The sequence below is a fragment of the Lissotriton helveticus genome, chromosome 7 (genome assembly GCF_964261635.1).
Source record: "Lissotriton helveticus chromosome 7, aLisHel1.1, whole genome shotgun sequence".
NCBI classification, from domain to species: domain Eukaryota; kingdom Metazoa; phylum Chordata; class Amphibia; order Caudata; family Salamandridae; genus Lissotriton; species Lissotriton helveticus.
The window spans coordinates 1454777768-1454799251 of NC_136068.1; the positions used below are offsets into that span (position 1 = coordinate 1454777768).

At 51.1% G+C, this 21484-nt stretch overlaps 1 protein-coding gene across 3 annotated transcripts in view; it reads right to left on the reverse strand.

Moving 5' to 3' along the window:
* LIG1 (DNA ligase 1) overlaps positions 1–21484 on the reverse strand; it is a 452209-nt gene that overhangs the window by 332169 nt on the left and 98556 nt on the right. For all 3 annotated transcript variants that reach the window (XM_078654820.1, XM_078654821.1, XM_078654822.1), the window contains one exon: positions 2329–2608. In XM_078654820.1, the coding sequence (XP_078510946.1) occupies positions 2329–2608 (280 nt within the window). The remainder of the gene's footprint in view (positions 1–2328; positions 2609–21484) is intronic.

A 21484-nucleotide genomic window follows, 5' to 3' on the forward strand; every position in this document is an offset into this window, starting at 1 on the left:
CAGTACAGTACTTTTCGCTCTGTCACTTGTCTCACTTTATTTTAGAGAGATGCACAGAATAAACTCCTGCTACCACTCTAAATGCAGCCCGGGTCTGTTCAGCCCAGCTATGAGTCACCCAGGAAAGGCAGGACACACCTCAACCCTCCTTGTGGCTGTCTAAAGTGAATGCACATCCCCAGCTCCTGTCAATCCAACCCCAGACAGTTAATACACAAACCAGCATAGGCACAGAGAATGGTTAAACCAGAAAATGCCTACTTTCTAAAAGTAGGTAAAGAAACCTAAGATCAAGTCCTGGCCTGCGTGTGGCATTTTCAGACAATTTGAAAACCACTTTCCTAAAAAAATGTGTTATTAAATTCGGAGTTCAGAGAGCCTAAACTCAATTTCTCTATCTTGTCCCAATGGAAAGTTATGCTAGTAAGAGGTTATAAAGCAACTCCCATGTTAGCCTATGGGACAGATAGCCTTTAAATAGTGAAAATGAAACTGGCAGTATTTCACTATCAGGACATGTAAAACACCCCAGCACATGTCCTACCTTTCACATACACTGCACCCTGCCTATTGGGGTACCTTCGACCTACCTGAGGGTGAATTGCATATAAGGAAAGAGAAGGTGAGGGCCTGGCAAGTGGGTGCACTTGCCAGGTCAACATGGCAGTTACATGTGTGCACAGACACTGTGGTGGCAGGTCTAAGACACATTTACAGGGCTACCCATGTGGGTGGCACAACCAGTGCTGTAGGCCCACTAGTAGCATTTGATCTACGGGCCTGGCATACTTAGTGCAGTTCACTAGGGTCTACGAGTTAATCAAATATGCCAGTCATGGATAATCCATTATAATCATAATTTGCACAGAGTATATACACTATAGCAATTTTAGCAGTGGTAAAGGGCCCAGAGTCCTAAAGCCAACAAAAACAGGTCAGGAACAGTTTGAGGATAACTAATAAGCAAAACGTTTGAGGATAACCATGCAAAAGGGCCATTTGCAACAAGCAGGTATTGTAGAAATTCTTGTGGGAGGTAGGACTGGTCTCTGTCTCATGGTAGGGATGGCTCATACAGAAACGAGGTTTAAACAGCCTATGTTTGAAGAACAATTATTGTAAAGGTCTTGTGGGAGGTATGACTTGTCTCCCAGATAACCGGAGAAAGATCAGGTTGGCTTTCAACCAAGGGCGGTAGGTTCTGTTTAGTAGATCTTTGGGGGATTTTTTTATTACAGTCAGTGGGCTGTGCAGCAAAGCTAGACAATCGTTTCCTCCATTAGGAGAGCGTTGAGACTTGTATCAACAGGTGAAGGGCCTTACTTCACATCGTGTGGGGGCTCTTTTCTCCCTGCAAGTGAGTCTTTTTACGGTTTGTGGGGGCCATTTAACACAGCTAGAAAGACTTTCTTCAATGGGTAGCAATGAGACTTCTTACTACATGTTATGTGTCTTGATACCCAGCCCATTGGTCAATTTTCTCACTGAACTGGATGTAAAATAATCAAGTGATAGAGCGAAAGTAAGTAAGATTCATCAGGTCTTCGTTCACTTAATATGTACTTTATGAGGATGATATTATATTCCTAATTACAGTATTTAGTTGCCTTTTAGTTTGCAGCAGATAGAAATTGGTTTTTACACTCGACACTACTGTGCAATTCAACAGCATTTCATTTATCAACATTTCAACAATAAAGCACTTCATGACTTCGAACTTATGCCAGCCTGTTACTATTGAGATATTTGCATTAAGCACATAAATTAAAAGAACGATTTCTCGGGATGGAAACGTGCAGCATGCAAGCTACAGAAGGATTTCTATAACAATGGCATGAACTCTGAGATCTATCTCTTTATATTTGAACCTGTGACCAATAGGCTACAGTGCCTGCCATGAAGAAGGCACATTAACATTGTTATCAAACCGCATGACTTTGGAAAGAAGTTGAAGGAAGAAGAAAAGGTTCACCTGAAGAGTGAGCAAAGGCATCTTGTAATTCAGTGGGCCTGGGGAGCTCATTGCAAGTTTGCATGGAGTCAGAAGCAGTTTTAGTGTCAGAAATTTGCTATTATACTCCGGTATATTTTCACGCCGTGAAAACAACCAGAACCCTCTTTAGGAGGGTGGCGCTCACACACCTGGTCTATTGGTTAACAAAAATATTGTAACCTAGCCCAACAAAAAACCACACAGACACCCACACAACACAGCTAAACACCCCTGTTCTAGATGAACAACTGAAAACAGGGATTCTAACCACATTTAAGAGCATCCTCCAAGACTTGGGCGATACGTTTGAGCAGGTAATAACTCCGTAGACCTACCTACTGACGGCTGCACCTTTGTCACGAGCCCCAGGAGAGGCTTTCTGAATATCTTGTTTATCCAGCTCATTTTCAGTCTTCTTTTCCTCCTCTTTCATCCCTACATGTTCAATCTTTTTCTCTTTCACCTTTTCTGCCTTCCTCTTTTCTTCGGACTGCTGCTTTTCTTCCAATATCAAATCTGTCTCCTGCTTTACTTGCTCACTGTCAACATCTTTCACCTTCTCAATCTTTACCAACTTTTTGTCCTTCTCTGCTTTTGGTGAGGGCTTCCTTGGAGCTGATGGGAACAAATAATAAATATACACAAAATTCAAAAACATTTTACTGCAAGACCCTTTGACCAAGGTTAGAGATCTGCAACGTTTGTCTGATTGATGCACATAGCTTAATATAACAAGGGAGAGACACCTTGAGCCCACAATCATTAGAATTCAGGGCATCTCATTTCAATAGTTGCGTCTGTTATCTTTTGCATCAACACAATAGGGTTATTGAATGAACAGAGGTTAGTTAACTTCACAAGTGGTAAATAACAAGTGTTGATAGAGAAGCACCAGAACCTGTCACCCTACTACTCGAGACATAGTATAAGAATAAAAACGTTAACTATTTGCTATGAAGTGGTCTTTACATTTTAATACTATCCTCTAATATAAAAACGTAAACAGACTTTAAGGGAATTGCATTACTTGGACTTGTGACTAAAACACAACGAGAAGTTTCCAAGCCAACTGCAAAATTCAATTCCAATGTTCAAACAAAAAATTGGATAAAGGCAAAGTCACTAGAAGTGGAATTTGGGATTATAAAACTGGATTTAGGGGGGCGTGGCCAAGACGGCGGACGTAGCCTAAGTGAGCTCCGTCCCGCCATCTGCATATCCTGCCGATATCCTACGTCGCCCCGACCGAACTGCGCCCAGAACCAAGTGGCAGGCAGCAGATCCGACGGCCACGACTCGGCAGCGACTCTGGTGTCCCGGCGGTCTGTGGCTGGGGAGATACAGCCGCCAGGAGCTCTAACGGCGAAGAGGCCTTCCTCCACGCCACAGCCGGGATCTCGATTTAAAACTGGTCCGCCCGGAAGTGTGTGGCAGCCGGGGCGCGCCGACGGAGGGTGCCGCTCCAACGGGAGTGAAGTGGCGGAGAGGCGGCCGGACTCGACCTAGCCCGCTAGTACCTGGACGCTTGGTGCCGTGGTGACAACGCCGACTGGGGGAAGACGGAGCCGGCGCCCGTTCTCCGGCGGAGGTGGGGTAAGGAGAGGCGACTGGGCGTGAGGCCTAGTGGGGGAGGGGACGCTCTGGGACTGTGCCAGGCCTCACTCGGCGGCGGAATCGTGCCGCGGGGCTCTGGGACACTGGAGCGCTGAGGGGGCGGGTGTCATACCGACCCCCTACTTGTCCCCCCCTCCCCCCTCCATGTTCGGACTGTGACCCTGCTGGACTCTTCCCGGAGATATACTCCTGCTCGGTGGCCGCCTCGGGCCGTGGGGAAGGGGGGGTGAACTAGACGGACCCCCGCGGTTTGCCGACACGGCCCTAGGCCTGCAGGTGGCCCCCACACTACAGTGACATTGCAGCTGAGAGGCGTGGTGCGGGTGCTGGATTGATTTCGGCGGGCCCCGCAGCAGAGTGAGTGGCCCTGTCGCCGCGCGACTCGGCTGCGTAGACCGGCCACTACCCCCTGCCACTGACCTTGGAGCTTGCGGGGGTGCGCTTCATATCTGGAGGTCCACGCTCACCATCGGAGAATGTGCACATAGTGGGGAGTGCATTAGTCTGCTGGTCCCTCGGGGTCAGGATCGTCACCCTGTCCGAGTCATGACGAGAGGGGGCAACAGCGGCAATGCTTCTAAGCAGGGCCCAATGGACAAGTTTGCAGGACCCAGTGGGAGTGCCTGGGCATCTGGTGGTCCCCAGAGCACGGGGCCCGACAACGCGGCGCTGATGGTGGCGATCACGCAGTCGAGGGACATGTTAGATGCGAAGATCAGAGCTGTCGGGGCTGACGTGACCTTGCTCCGACAAGACCTACGCAATGCGGTGTCCCGTATCACCGAAACGGAATCCAGGATCACGGAGGTCGAGGACGATGTGGTCATCCTCAAGAAGAAAGTTGCCGCCATGGAGGGGATTCAGAAGGGGCTTGCGCGGCGGGTGGAAGATGCAGAGGGGAGGGCCAGAAGGAACAACCTGCGCTTCGTAGGCTTCCCGGAGGACTGTGAAAAAGGGAACATGGAGGTCTTCCTGACCCAATGGCTTGAGGGATGGCTGCCCCCCGACCACCCTGTCGCGCTGCTTTGTGGTAGAGCGGGCGCATCGAGCACTCCTTCCTAAACCGCCTACTGGAGCTCGCCCCCGCTCAGTGATTGCAAAATTGCTCAACTACCACGACAGGGACGTTATCCTGCGACAGGCCCGCACCCAGGACCCTCTAATGTTTGAGAACCACAAAATCCTTGTGTTCCCGGACTATACGAAGCTGGTCCAGCAGCAGAGGCAGTCGTTCACTGCGGCAAAAGCACGTCTGCGTGAGCTCAAAATTCCTTATGCTCTACTCTTCCCGGCCCGCCTACGTGTGGTCTTCCAGTCCCGCACCCAGTTCTTCAATTCCCCGGAGGAAGTCTTTGAATGGACAGACGAGACTGTGCGTGTCAAGGTGAACACCACCCCTAGGCGGAACTCGGACTCGTCGACCACCGGGAGACCTCCGAAACCACCTAGGTCACGCTCCCAGAAACGCCCGCCTCCCCGCGATGAGACGGCCGAGGCACCGGAGGAGACGGACTCTTCCCCATCGAAATCCTGACGCCCTTCTTTTCACGCTGACTCTGGCAATGAATCTACTGGGTTGTGGAGGTACTTGGCTGAATAGAGTGGGCCTGGCGCTGCTCTCGGACATGCCACTCATTGATGGACTGCACAATTCAATACTCATGGGTGGGCAGTAGGTCGGGTGACGCTTACCCAAGGGCGGGCCTACTCCCGGAGTTCGTTCCCACGTGTTGAGTGGGAGGTTGTTAGATACTTTGTGGGTAGTTGGGTGGGATCCATTGGTGTAGTGGGTCTTGGACCTCCCGTTGGAGGTCTGTGATGGCCTGCACCGCGACAGGTACTTCAATGTTTCTGAGGTATGGGGTGGGGGGTTAGAGGGGGGGTCGTTGGTACAGTTTGGGGGGTTCGGGAATCATGGGGGGGGGGAAGTTGGATTTAGCTCTAGCACGGTGTTTGCGAGAACTTGGGGGCAACTGCATGTATGCGTGTGGTCTTGGTGGCCCGATACTCTCGAGATTTGGGTGATTGATGGCGGCTGATGAGCAGGGTGCGAGCCCTTCGCATGCTACGATGCGCATACTAAGCTGGAACGTGAGAGGGATGCTTGACAAAATCAAACGAAGTGCGGTTCTACGATTGGGGAAGACTGAAAAAGCGGATGTATTGTTACTCCAAGAGACGCACCTCATGGGTACAAAGGTTCTTAGTCTGCGAAGGTATGGATATGACCAAGTGTTTCATGCTGGGTTCACGAGAGGGTCCAGGGGAGTTGCAATCCTGATTCACCGCAGGGTCCCTTACACACACGACACGCAGTGGCTGGATGTGCATGGACGGTACGCGTTTGTCAAGGGGAAGCTGGGCGGTGAGCCTGTGGTCTTTGGCAGTGTGTATGCTCCACCCCCACAACAAGACGCTCTGATTGAACGACTGTTTGATATCTGGACTGACATCCCGCTTGTGTTGACGATTGTGGGTGGAGACTGGAATGACGTGATGGACGGAAGGCTTGATCGCTGTAGACCCGCGGGAGGCCAGTTAACAGATGCTGCTACGCGCCTGAGTAGGATGGTGCAAGGGATGGGATGGGTTGACACTTGGCGGCACCACCATGCATGTATCCGCGAATATACCTTTGTCTCAGCAGTCCACAAATCCTTCTCTCGTCTGGACTACCTGTTTGTCCCACAGCCCTGGATAGGGAGGGTTGTTTCTACCTCCATACTTCCTAGGGGCCTGTCAGACCACTCCCCGACTGCGCTGACATTGAGTCTAGGTGCGCGGCGGCAGCCGTTTCGTTGGCGACTCTCCACGTGGCACTTGCAGCGCGACGACTACCGATCACGCAGGAGGGAGGCAATAGCACATTACTGGATAGAGAATGAGGACCAGAGTATGGATGCCATGACCTTGTGGGAGGCCCTGAAACCTGTGCTCCGGGGCGTGGACATTGCGTGGTGCGCCGCGAATCGCAAGGCCCGTACATTGGCCCTGGCGGACGCGGCTGACCAGGTGCGTGCCCAGGAGGCACCTGCCTGACAGGGGAGAGTGACGACGCGGTGACTGTGTTGCTGCACCTCCAGCGCTCTTACACCTCCTTATTGCTAGATGAAGCCAGACAGAACTGGCTAGCTACACAGAGTCGGATCTATCAATGGGGGGGACAAATCTAGCACGATGCTTTATAGGCTGTGTCAGGACACCTACCAGGCCCAGCCCTTGCCGGGACTCTGTGATGCCGCCGGAACTCCTATATCAGCTCCCGAGGTCTTGGCCCAAACGTTTGCCCAATACTATGAGGCGCAATATGCCCCCCAGGACTCTCTCCCAGCGGAGGAGATCGATAGGTTCCTTGCGGACCTCCCGCCCCGGGCGCTCTCGGATGACGCTAGAGAGCAACTGGATCTCCCGCTGTCTGCTGAGGAGCTGGGAACAGCTCTAGGCGGACTGAATACGGGCAAGGCCCCTGGGCCCAATGGGTTCCCCTGTGAATTCATGAAGCTGTTCCATCTTCAGTTGGGGCTGCGCTATAAGAAGGCCCTGGAAGTGGCTAAGGACCGCGGAGAATGCCGGCGGACTGGCGTCATGCTGAGATTGTGGTTTTTTGCAAGCCGGGGAGGCCCCAAGATAGTCCCGAATCTTATCGTCCGATATCACTGTTGAACTTCGAGGCGGAAATACTGGCAAAGGCTTTGGTGAATCGCCTTCTCCCATATATTACGGACTTGGTTCATGCGGACCAGGCGGGCTTCATGCCCCACAGAGCGACAAGACATAATATACGCCGCGCGCATGTAGTGGTAGAGGCGGTGCGGGCGGCGGGCATCCCTGCGGCCCTCCTGCTGGCGGACATTGACCGCGCCTTTGACTCCCTGAGCTGGCCATATCTTCGAGCGCTCCTCCTCCGGCTCAATCTGGGCCCGCGCTTTTTGTCGTATATTCACTTGCTGTATACGGACCTGACGGCAGCGGTCAGGGTCGCGGGGGCGGTCTCCAGTTCATTCCCCATTGGTCGGGGCACCCGACAGGGATGCCCCCTCTCACCCTACCTGTTCGCCTTGGCTATGGAGCCGCTTGCGGCTTGGGTGCGGATGGATGCTCAACTGCACGGAGTGGAATGGGTGGGAGGCCCATCCGATAGGATTGCACTCTATGCGGACGATGTGCTCTTTTTCCTCACGGACCTCAATAAATCGGGACCGAGGGTCCTGGAAATAATGCGCATTTTCGGTGAGGTGTCCGGTCTCAGGATCAATATACGGAAGTCGAAATTGTGGGTCCTGGGTGACCGGGGGACCTTGGGTCCTTGGGCCTCGGCCTTACAAGAAGCGGTGGGAGGCCTTAGATATTTAGGTGTCTTCTTGACGGATGTACCGGGAGTGTCATGGTCCCGTAACATAGTGCCGGTCTGGGACAGGATCCGTTCAGATATACAGACGTGGTCCAGGATGCCCCTCAATGTTTATGGCCGCTCGGCCATCTTCAAGATGGTGGCCCTACCCAGTCTGTTATACCAGCTGCAAAACCACCCGTACCCAGTTTTGCCGCATTGGTTTCGACAGGTGAACTCGGCCCTGGGTCGATTCCTGTGGACTGGGGGAGCAGTCAGAGTGGCGCTCCGTACCTGCTTCCTGTCGACCTACTGTGGAGGGCTGGCCACACCGGACGTCCAGTCCTACTACCAGGCGTCACACCTGCTTGTCCTTAACGAATGGTGGTATGGGGATCGGGGAGACCCGACCTATGCCCTGGAAAGGTATATGATGGATCCGGACACGCTCCATACTATCCTGTACTCGGCTGCTACCCGGAAACGACTCCCGATGGTCACTCAGGTGGTCTTCAGGGTGTGGCGCGACGCTCTCCGCCGCATGGGGTGGTGGAATAGGCTAACAGGCGAGACCCCCCTGTGGCACAATGGGAGACTGCCCGGCTTGGCTTCCTTGCGGGGCTTTGAAGGTTGGGATGCTATTGGCATCTCGGCACTGGGTCACGTATTAAAGGGCACAGTCCTCAAGTCGTTCCAGGCACTGCGGGTAGAATATGACATGCCCCAGTCTCAATTCTTCCGATACCTGCAGCTCAGGCACGCGCTGACCCCCGCAATAGCGAACTTAACGTCTTTGCCGGAATTCAGTCCCTTGGAAGCTAAAGTATTTATGGGGGAATTGGAGACGAAGAAAATTTCGACTATATACCAGACGCTGGTTACCCATTGTTCCCCCTCCCTTGATAAACTGCGGGCGGTTTGGGAGGGTGAGCTGGGGGAGTTGGAGGAGGAGGACTTGAGGGAAGCCCTGGAGGCCCCTAGGGGAGCGGCAATAGCAGTGCGCCTGCGATTCATCCAATTCAAGTACCTACACAGAGCATACTATACAAGGGAACGGCTGTGGAGGGCTGGGCTGATAGCCTCCCCGGAGTGCCTGAGGTGTGGGAATGAAATAGGCTCCTTCTTACATACGGTATGGGGATGTGTGCGGCTGCAGAGGTTTTGGACGGGTGTGTGGGACTGTCTGGAGGAAGTATTGGCATGGGACCTCCCTCGCACGCCAAAGTTGGGCCTCCTCCATGTTATGGAGCAAGTAGGGGGCAATAGGTATAAACGTCACTTGCTCCTGTTGGGTCTCACGGTGGCCAAGAGGGACATAGCCCAGGCTTGGAAGGCACCCAGAGCTCCGCTGGTGGGAGTGTGGAAGCGAGGCATGGACTTCAACATGGGCCTGGAACGTCCAATCTTTGAGGCTAGGGGCTGCCCTAGAAAACACTATCGAATCTGGAAGAAATGGGCGGATTATCGGGGCCTACTGCTGGACCCCCCAGCGACGAGAGACATGGGTCTGGACCTTGTTGTTTCCGCCCCTGAGTGAACTGTGCCACATGCTGCTACTGCGATCCCTCAGGTTATGTTCTGGACAATGTAAACACCGTGCAGGGTGGGGGGTGGGCGTTGGGTTGGATTACGGGGAGGGGGGCTTGGGTAAATGTTGATTGAATATTTTGGCCTCTTTGCTCTTTTATTTTCACTACCTTCCTGATACTACGGAAGCGGTGTCTTGTTTATATTCTTTCAACTGCTGAAATTCAATAAAATTTGTTCTGAAAAAAAAGAAAAAACTGGATTTGGAGATTAATGAAACATTAAAGAAATTGCAACTTCATCATCTTCATTTAAAGCGCATCATCAATGCAATAAACTATTAATGCAGTACACAGGAAACAGCATTTTAGAAAAAAACTGTCCAGTTACATTCAGCATTGGCCATGTTTAGATAGTAGTTTCTTATTATTACAGGTGTACAAAGCAATCAGTGTAGACGCGTTTCATATTTGCCTAGAAGAAACGTCATCCCCTCATTCATGTGTTACTTTGACAAACCGTATTCAAGTGGATTACAACTTACAAGCCAATTAAGGAAGCCTTCAATATTGCTCCAATCAAGGTATTATCCAAACAGAAAACAGACAATTTATTGTGGCTTGTTAGCGTCAGTGCATAGATACAGGGCTAAAGGGAAATCATTGGCACAAAGGCTGGTACAAGTGAAAAGAAATTTTATTAGATGAAAATCGAAAGTTGCTTCATTCTCAAATTAAAGCAGGTCTACATAAAAGGTTTGCATTTTATAGACCCTTTTGATTCTCAAAACTTTAATGTTTAGCTGAGATATGTAACAATATTTTCTTAGACAGAAAGTCCTCCCCAAATTCAGGGCCTTAAAATAGTTTTCAGCTGGAAGCCTGAAATGCCATCGACAACTTTTTATTTTTCTTAAAATAAAATCTTTCTACCATACAGAACAAATAACTCCGAACTCAACCACTCAATTAATAGACAACTACTCTGTAAAATGGTGTGTCAAAGGCAATGGGAGTTTATTTCGGAACAAAGATAAGTGACCATACAACCATTTCCCTTTTTAGGTCTTGCCTGAGCCAATGCGCTTGCGCATTGCTCCGGCAAGATTATAGTAAGCGGAAAAGAAAAGTCTACCAAAACTGCTGTTTCTATGTGATCTATGCACGTGCACACCATCGCCAGCCACATAACACACCACCATTTGTCTGTGCCTCGGCATCAGACTTCAAAGGCTAGCGCTCCCCCGCCCCCAGCGTTCACATCGCGCACCACCTTTTGTCTGTGCCTCGGCATCAGACTTTAAAGGCTGCCGCTCCCCCCCCCCACCACAGCAATGCCGAGAGCGTGTTTCTGGACGAAAGTGAAAGCATACCGTGCTTGTTTACAGTAGCCTTGCTCCTCAAATGCTGTTGATGTGTTGCCATCTCTCTAGGGACACACAGCTTGAAAACACTCAACTTGCTAGTTGCAATGCTACATCCGCTATGCTTTGCCTCTAGACACGTTGATCCCTCGCAGACTGTGCTGACTCTGACCCTCCTGATTCTGAAACTGACCAACGCAGTCACCACGCAGTCTCTTCTCTCTGTCTTAAGATGTCTGCCCTGCCACCATTTACTTCGGACCCTCACACCTCCTCACCCTCACACCCCCTCACCCTCACCCTCACCGCCACACTCTCGCACCCTCACCCTCTCCGCCACACCCCCTCACCCCCGTCACCCTCGTCACCCCTTCACCCCCCTTCACCCCCCCTCACTCACCCTCTCACTCACCCTCTCACCCACCCTCTCACCCACCCTCTCACCCACCCTCTCACTCACCCTCTCACTCACCCTCTCACTCACCCTCTCACTCACCCTCTCACTCACCCCCTCACTCACCCCCTCACTCACCCCCTCACTCACCCTCTCACTCACCCTCTCACTCACCCCTGTGAGAAGTTGGCCTGATATATAATGTTCACTATTCTAGTGAACACTTTGTATCAGTCCAAACAACCCTTATTGATGTTTGGTTGTAAGTCAACCCGATAGACCAGCTATCCTAGTAGCATGGACACGTGCAGTCTTTAGGCTAAACTCTAGAGGGCGTGTTAAGCCAGCTGTTTTACCATCACATATACCCCTTGAACACCAAGTGAAAGGACACCACACAAGTTGTTATGAAAAATAAAGTATATTTATTTATAACAAGACTACCCTGGCTCTTTATGAGACAGGGAGCTAAGCACACAACAAAACTCTTAAAGAAATACTTAAAGTCGCACAATTTACACAAATGCCCGAGGGGCACGAAAAACCATATACTATACAAGTGGAATGCGAAATACTAGCAGGTAAGTAACTATTCTCATAGGCTTTAGGATCGCTAGGACTGGACTACTGAACCTTTAGATTACAAGCAGGAGGCCTAAGGACGTCGTGTGCAGAGTGGGAACTCTCACGCGTAAGGCGTGAAAAAGTCTATGGAGGCTAGTAAAAGCAAAGTTTGTGTTTTCGGGCGAACCCGACTAGGTAGGTCAAAAACGAAAGTGGATCTAGACACTTAGAGAGTTGGTCTACGCTGGAGCACCGGAGTACTCGGTTTACCTAGCCCAGGGGCTGCGGCTGCATAGGGTTCAAATGTCGTCGGGTTTCTTCGTTGATGAACCAGGAGCCTGAAGGAAGAAGTTGCTGGCAGGCGACCAGTGAAGAAGTTCGTGGGGATCCAAGCCTGGATCGGGGAAGAGGAAGACCTGTAAGCAGAGGGGACCAAGTTCTGAATCACTAGCCAGTGATTTAGGTGGGCACCAGAGTGGCACCGGACGAAGTCACCTCGACCACGTGAGTGGGCGCTGCTGGGCTCTGCAGTCTCTCGGACCAGGAGGCGTTGTCGGTGACCAGGATGGAGGTGCGAGCTGTCCCACGAAGATATCTGCTGTCGACGTCGCTGGACCCAGGATTGGGGCAACAAGTCTTGGCAAATGCAAGCCCACGCGGTGGACTTAAAATGGCGTCTGGAGTGGACCAGGAGGGAACGGGGTGCTCCTCTGTTGGAGGGGAGCAAGGGCCAGTCTGGAGCAACCAGACCAGCGGTGTTTGTCATCGAAGTTCGTCGTCAGAGGGCCACTAGCCAACGGGCAAGCGACCTGGACAACGCGGTGAGCAGCAAAGAGCAGAAGGGCCCCACGCAGATCTCGTGGATGCAAGGGGGCTGAACTTCGGTGCTGGAGCTGCTCAGGGTTGGGGCTTCTCTTACCCCAAAGCACTCGGTCGAGGGTCACTCGGGAGTCGTGCTGGGCAAGCGTCGTGCAGTCTTGAAGATGGCCGGTCCCTCGAGGTCTCGTCACACCCACGGGTCTCAGCTGGGCTGAAGATGCAGGTAGAGGTCAGAGGTGCCAGGGAAGCCGGTTCTCGTCGAGCTGGGCAGTCTTGATCCGGAGGAGAGACTTACAGCAGACCGTGATGCTTGGATGGTGCCTGCTGCTGCAGGGTGACTACTCCTTAGTCACAAGGGAGAAATCTTGAGAAGAGTCTTGAGTTCCTACCTTTATCCTGCAAAAGGGGGCTGGCACGCGACTAAGTCCTGCCCTATGGGTGGGACTAGGAGGGGGGTGGTTACACCCCTCTCCTTTGCCGGGCTTTTCCCCAGATCAGGGGCTGGAGTGCCCCTGGAACTGGTTCAAGCCGGCCTATGCACAGTGAGCACCGGGGTGCCACTTGCAGTCACCTTCCTCTAAAGCCCTGCCTAACTAGGATACACAAAATCCTGTCTGGGACGGTGCTGGCACCGCCCCTGGCAGGAAACCCTTTGTCCTTGCCTCCCGCGCTGGGAGGACTCCCAGCAGCAGGAGGGCAGACTTGTGTCTCGGTGGCAGCATCCATCTTGTGGAGCTGAGGCTATGTCTGACTTTAACCGGGGTTACAGGTTACCAACATGTCGTGTCCCTCTAGAAGGGTGGAATGCTAACCCCGTCGCCAGAATTGGCGAGGGGTTAGTATTCCAATTCGTATGACACCTTACTCGACATGTTTTGATAATGTTATACCAAAGTTAGCATATGACCGCGAGGTACATAATGCACTTAAAAGTATATGGTATAGCGTTATCATGGAACAGCTGTTAGGACTTGGTTCCGCGAGCTGCAAACGGGCTCAGCTCATGCCAGAGCACCATCTCACATGATTCCAAGCACTCTGCCTTCAGGATTGTTAAGGCCTGCCATAGGAGTGACTGATAGGAATACATGTGTCCATTTCAGGGTTAGATATAGGTATACTATATCTAAAGCAAAGGGTGATTACACCACCTTGACCCAGCTGTCGTGCAGCCAGTTGTGTCAGATTTGGATTGCCAGCCAGGGGTGGCATAATACATGCTGCAGCCCCTGGTAGGCCCTGGGTACACCTATGCCCTGGGTACCTAAGGTACACTGTACAGGGACTGATAAGGTGACTCAGTATCCAATTAGATATGTACCTAAGGTACATGGAATCCATTTTACAGAGAGAGCAGTATGCCTGGGGTTCTGAATAGCAGGGCCCCAGGTCAACTAAGTCAGAAAACCAGCAAAACACCAGGCAAAAAGTTGGGGGCAACCATAGTCAGGGATCTACCTTCCTACATAACCCCCCCCCCCCAAACGAAAGGAGATAGGCAATATAGGCTTACCTGTCAAGGATAGCCTTAAGTTGCCATATAAGGAAGTACCAGCACTGGCATGGTTACCCCCTATCTCATGGTCCACTAAGCAATCCCTCACCCTAAGGGTGTCTGAGGGTCTCCACCATAGGGAATCTCTACCTGTGGTGTGTTTTGGCAACGTAAAAGGCTGGTGCTGAGATGGAGTACTGAAGTGAGGCTCCACTAATTTTGGGCTCAGCTTCCTCCAATCATTATCCACCATAGAGGCCTTTCTTTCCAAGACTGAGTTGTGTTGAGCTCCCAGGGTCAACCTCTGGCTACCTACAGCTGGAGGTTGGGTCCCTCTGTTTGGTTTACTGGTGGGACAGGTCAGGTTTGGGGCCCTTAGGTCCCAGGTTTGGCTGTGCCCAACAGTGTCCATCTGTGGGAGGTCCCTAACTAAATTTAAGGGGGGTCCCTCAGGAGTTGGTTTTATTTTCACTTGGCTAGGACTACTAGCTTCAGTGCCCTTAATCTGCTGATTGGGGGATTCTTTTGGACAGGGGGCCCTTTGGGGTCCAACACTGGCCTCCCTGACCTCTACAGCCCTGGGCTGACTGAGGCAGGGTAGAGAGGGGCAGGTTACCTTCTCCAGACTGGGTCCCACCTTGGAAGGGTCCACTGACATCAGAGGCTCTGCCAGGCTAGGCCTGACTACCTCTGGGGCAGTTTCTTCACAAGGGGTCAGATCAGTTCCCTGAGGAGGCTGATCCTTTCCTAAAGTCTGGTGGGAGGGAGACTTCTCTTCCTCCTCAATGCTCCCTGTCTGAGTGGAGTGATCCATAGTTTCAGGCTTCACAACACTATTATCTGTCTGAGTTTGAGCTGTGGCCATCACAACTCCACCAACCTTTTCAGGAAGGGACTCAGTTTGGGTATGGGCTGTGACCATCACAGCCTTGCCAACCTGTTCAGGAAAGGCATCTTTCTGGGATAGGGCTGTGACTGGCACAGCCCTCCTGACCTGTTCAGGGAGGACATCTTGGACTGGGGCTGTGGCTATCACTGCCCCACTAACCTTACCATGGAGGTTTACCATTTTCAAATGGGTTTCTTGTTCTACCTCAGCCCAGGCTGAGATCTCTAATTCATTCCCCAGTAGGCAATCTACAGGCACGTTTGATGACACTGCCACTCTCTTGGGGCCAGTGACATCTCCCCAGCTGAGATTTACCACTGCCATTGGATGATCTCTCTGTACTCCATCAATATTGGTCACCTGGTATGTGGCACCAGGTAAAAGTTGCCTTGAGGGGACTAGACTCTCAGTCACCATGGTGATGCTAGCCCCTGTATCTCTATAGGCCTCAACTTTTATACCATTGATGAGGGGCTCCTGTCTGTACTTGCTCAAAGTGTTGGGACAAGTTGTGAAGTTGTCAAACCCCATGCCAGTCTCACAGACAAGAGTATCTAAGTTTGGGGACCTGGTTAGGCCAGAGTCCCCAGGAACTCCCAAAGTAAATGCACCCAAATTCTTAGGGGCACTCCCACCACCTGGGGGATTACTACTAGTAGTAACAGGAGGCTGGGAAGTTTTACTTGGGGTTATGTTCTCCTTATTGTTGTTGGCCTTTGGGCAACTGCTGTCAGTTTTCAAGTGGCCTACCTGTTTGCAGGTATAGCAATAAGGTTTCTTCTGGGCATTGGAAGGATTTTGGGAGCCATCCTTTTCAGAGGAGTTTTGGGGCCCTGGGGTTTGATCAGAAGATTTATTCCCACCCTTCTCTTGAGGCTTGGTTGATTCCTTCTTTTGGTCACCACCCTGGTTCTTAGGCCTAATCCTGGTTCTGACCCATTTGTCTGCCCTCTTACCCAATTCTTGTGGAGAGGTCAGATCAGAGTCTACCAGGTGCTGGTGTAATAACTGGTTCTGACAATTACTTAAGACTTGCTCTCTCATAAATAGATTGTACAATCCTTTGAAATCAGTAACCTTACTTCCCAGTAGCCAGCCTTCAAAAGCCTTAGTGGCACAATCAACAAAGTCAGCCCAATCCTGAGACTGAGTTTTCTGGGTGTTTCTGAACCTGTACTGTTCAGTTGTTAAGCCAAACCCATCAACCAGTGTATTCTTCAGGACTTGGTAATTGTTAGCATCCTCAACTCTAGTAGTGAGGAGCTGATCTCTACCTTTGCCTTCAAAGGAGAGCCACAGTATAGCTGCCCACTGACTCTGGGGGATGCACTGGACAGTGCAGGCCCTCTCCAAAGCAGTCATCCATTTGTGGATGTCATCCCCTTGTTTAAAGGGGGGCACTATCTTATTCAGGTGTTTAGTATCTAAACTCCTTTCCTTATCTCTAGGGAGATTGCTGCCACCAGTGGGGACTACCCCACTCATCTGCTGCTCTCTAGCAAAGGCAAGCTTCTCTTTGGCCAGGGCAAGTTCTTCCCTTTCAATCCTCAGATTAGCCCGTTTCATCCTTGCTTCATGCTCTCTTCTCTGAGGGGAAGTCAATCTCCTCTGGGGAGAATTCCTTCTCCTCTGAGAAGAGGCATTAGAGTGCAGAGATCTATTGGAGTCCCTAGAATGAGATCTATCTCTTCTAACTCCAAGGTTAGGCCTCATTAGGGTCAGCACTGGGGGTCCCCCAGCTCCTTCCCTAAATAGGTCTAAGTTGGCCCTAGTAAGTCTGCTGACTAACTCAGACCTCTTGTCTGCCTCATCCCCAGAGAGGTCCTCTTCTTCCGCCTCCTCAACTGCATTTTCAGTGTCAAGGAGGTCTGGATCACCAAGGGCACCCTCTAAGGCTGGCATACTCCCATCTGTATGAGAGGCTTTCCTAGCATCATATGTCTCTAAGAGACCTAACAGAAAGGGAGTGGTGGGGTTAGACCCCTGTTTCAATTTCCTGGAGGTACACAAGTGTCTCAACTCCTGGAAATTGAGAGCTGCATATCTTGAGTTGACCTGTGGAGGGTCACTAGCCACTAGGGGAGTCTCTGAAGACTCTCCATGGGTAGACATGCTTTTCTAGTGAGGTGTAAGTGGTGCACTTACCTACACTATTTGTTTGCCTACTGATCCCTTGCTAAGAGTTGTAGTTTAGGGTGTGCTAAGCCCTAGGAGCTACAACAGCTGGTTCAGTAGAACTCAGAGTATTCTAAGCTAAGTTGTATGTACCTTAGTACTTATGTGATCTTTCAAATGATATTCTTAGGATACGTGTGGTAAAACAACAGCAAGCTCAAATCCCAACCGCTGCTCACCAATGTGAGAAGTTGGCCTGATATATAATGTTCACTATTCTAGTGAACACTTTGTATCAGTCCAAACAACCCTTATTGATGTTTGGTTGTAAGTCAAACTGATAGACCAGCTATCCTAGTAGCATGGACACGTGCAGTCTTTAGGCTAAACTCTAGAGGGCGTGTTAAGCCAGCTGTTTTACCATCACATATACCCCTTGAACACCAAGTGAAAGGACACCACACAAGTTGTTATGAAAAATAAAGTATATTTATTTATAACAAGACTACCCTGGCTCTTTATGAGACAGGGAGCTAAGCACACAACAAAACTCTTAAAGAAATACTTAAAGTCGCACAATTTACACAAATGCCCGAGCGGCACAAAAAAACATATACTATACAAGTGGAATGCGAAATACTAGCAGGTAAGTAACTATTCTCATAGGATTTAGGATCGCTAGGACTGGACTACTGAACCTTTAGATTACAAGCAGGAGGCCTAAGGACGTCGTGAGCAGAGTGGGAACTCTCACGCGTAAGGCGGGAAAAAGTCTATGGAGGCTAGTAAAAGCAAAGTTAGTGTTTTCGGGCGAACCAGACTAGGTAGGTCAAAAACGAAAGTGGATCTAGACACTTAGAGAGTTGGTCTACGCTGGAGCACCGGAGTACTCGGTTTACCTAGCCCAGGGGCTGCGGCTGCATAGGGTTCAAATGTCGTCGGGTTTCTTCGTTGATGAACCAGGAGCCTGAAGGAAGAAGTTGCTGGCAGGCGATCAGTGAAGAAGTTCGTGGGGATCCAAGCCTGGATCGGGGAAGAGGAAGACCTGTAAGCAGAGGGGACCAAGTTCTGAATCACTAGCCAGTGATTTAGGTGGGCACCAGAGTGGCACCGGACAAAGTCACCTCGACCAGGTGAGTGGGCGCTGCTGGGCTCTGCAGTCTCTCGGACCAGGAGGCGTTGTCGGCGACCAGGATGGAGGTGCGAGCTGTCCCACGAAGATATCTGCTGTCGACGTTGCTGGACCCAGGATTGGGGCAACAAGTCTTGGCAAATGCAAGCCCACGCGGTGGACTTAAAATGGCGTCTGGAGTGGACCAGGAGGGTCCGGGGTGCTCCTCTGTTGGAGGGGAGCAAGGGCCAGTCTGGAGCAACCAGACCAGCGGTGTTTGTCATCGAAGTTCGTCGTCAGAGGGCCACTAGCCAACGGGCAAGCGACCTGGACAACGCGGTGAGCAGCAAAGAGCAGAAGGGCCCCACGCAGATCTCGTGGATGCAAGGGGGCTGAACTTCGGTGCTGGAGCTGCTCAGGGTTGGGGCTTCTCTTACCCCAAAGCACTCGGTCGAGGGTCACTCGGGAGTCGTGCTGGGCAAGCGTCGTGCAGTCTTGAAGATGGCCGGTCCCTCGAGGTCTCGTCACACCCACGGGTCTCAGCTGGGCTGAAGATGCAGGTAGAGTCAGAGGTGCCAGGGAAGCCGGTTCTCGTCGAGCTGGGCAGTCTTGATCCGGAGGAGAGACTTACAGCAGACCGTGATGCTTGGATGGTGCCTGCTGCTGCAGGGTGAATACTCCTTAGTCACAAGGGAGAAATCTTGAGAAGAGTCTTGAGTTCCTTTCGTGGAAAGTCGGTTCAGGATTCAAAGATGATCTAATTTGGAAGGGGGCCTGCTCCTACCTTTATCCTGCAAAAGGGGGCTGGCACGCGACTAAGTCCTGCCCTATGGGTGGGACTAGGAGGGGGGTGGTTACACCCCTCTCCTTTGCCGGGCTTTTCCCCAGATCAGGGGCTGGAGTGCCCCTGGAACTGGTTCAAGCCGGCCTATGCACAGTGAGCACCGGGGTGCCACTTGCAGTCACCTTCCTCTAAAGCCCTGCCTACCTAGGATACACAAAATCCTGTCTGGGACGGTGCTGGCACCGCCCCTGGCAGGAAACCCTTTGTCCTTGCCTCCCGCGCTGGGAGGACTCCCAGCAGCAGGAGGGCAGACTTGTGTCTCGGTGGCAGCATCCATCTTGTGGAGCTGAGGCTATGTCTGACTTTAACCGGGGTTACAGGTTACCAACATGTCGTGTCCCTCTAGAAGGGTGGAATGCTAACCCCGTCGCCAGAATTGGCGAGGGGTTAGTATTCCAATTCGTATGACACCTTACTCGACATGTTTTGATAATGTTATACCAAAGTTAGCATACGACCGCGAGGTACATAATGCACTTAAGAGTATATGGTATAGCGTTATCATGGAACAGCTGTTAGGACTTGGTTCCGCGAGCTGCAAACGGGCTCAGCTCATGCCAGAGCACCATCTCACATGATTCCAAGCACTCTGCCTTCAGGATTGTTAAGGCCTGCCATAGGAGTGACTGATAGGAATACATGTGTCCATTTTAGGGTTAGATATAGGTATACTATATCTAAAGCAAAGGGTGATTACACCACCTTGACCCAGCTGTCGTGCAGCCAGTTGTGTCAGATTTGGATGGCCAGCCAGGGGTGGCATAATACATGCTGCAGCCCCTGGTAGGCCCTGGGTACCTAAGGTACACTGTACAGGGACTGATAAGGTGACTCAGTATCCAATTAGATATGTACCTAAGGTACATGGAATCCATTTTACAGAGAGAGCAGTAGGCCTGGGGTTCTGAATAGCAGGGCCCCAGGTCAACTAAGTCAGAAAACCAGCAAAACACCAGGCAAAAAGTTGGGGGCAACCAGTCAGGGATCTACCTTCCTACAACCCCCACCCTCACTCGCCCCCTCACACACCCTCACCCTCACTCACCCCTCACACCCACACACACCCTCACTCACCCCCTCACACCCTCACTCACCCCCTCACACACCCCCACACACCCTCACACACCCTCACACACCCTCCCTCACCCCCTCACCCCCACACACCACATCACATCACATCACTCGGGGACACCACCACATCACTCGGGGACACCACCACATCACTCGGGGGCACCACCACATCACTCGGGGGCACCACCACATCACTCGGGGGCACCACCACATCACTCGGGGGCACCACCACATCACTCGGGGGCATCACCACATCACTCGGGGGCATCACCACATCACTCGGGGGCACCACCACATCACTTCTTGGGGAGAGGAGTTGGCCTAACGGCTAGCGAGCTCGACCTCGGACCTGAGGATCTGGGTTCGAGTCTCGGTAACGACGCCAAAACCTCCTGTGATTCTGGGCAAATCACTTAATCTCCCCGTGCCTAAAATGAAAGTGTGTCCTCATGTAACGCAACTGGAAAATATGTAAAGCGCTCCGATACCTGATTCGATTCGATTCGGGTCTAGTTCGCGCTATATAAAAAAATAAAAATAAAAAACCACCACATCACTCAGGGGCACCAGCACATCACTCGGGGGCACCACCACATCACTCTGGGACACCACCACATCATCACTCAGCAGCACAACACCACTGTCCTTGCTTGCTACCAACAAGCATTGCCATAGTCAATAGGACTTGCATTAGGAAAGTGTACGCTATTGGCTTTGTGAAGAACAATGCTATTAATTTATGAATTTTCAAAGCCAACACATTTAAAAAAATGGTCATTTACAATACCAATAGCTCACACTTTCCTAATGCGAGATCTATTGCATTGCAAATGCTTGTTTATTTTCCTATCCTATCTAGAACTCCGATATCCAACTGCCCTCCAGTGAGGAAGATATCCTTCTTGAGAACCATTGTCACAGGTACATACTTTCTTCTCCAGCAAAGGACTTTTCCTTTAATTCGTAACCTTAAAATACATTTTACTGTACTATCAAAAGGAGGTGGACACAAGGTTTAGTCAGCCAGATGGCAAAGGAACATATCATCAATGTAAGCATTAGCTTTTGTAAAAAAGTCTGTGCCGTAATGAGCACATGAATTATGCACCAATCTCAGACTTGCAAAACATTAGAAGATATTGCTGAATAAGGCTGATGTAGCCGTCTTCCCCCTGGCGAAAGGGTCTTGTGTGCCCATTAACCCTTTAGTAGCATGTTTTTTACACATTCCCTGACCCACCACAAGATCAATTCCTTGTTGATCGATTTCTTTAAAGTGCTTTGGATCAAAAGTTATCAAGAGTTGTCTGAAATATTTAGTCCTGTCTGTATGATATTTTAAAGATATAATCACA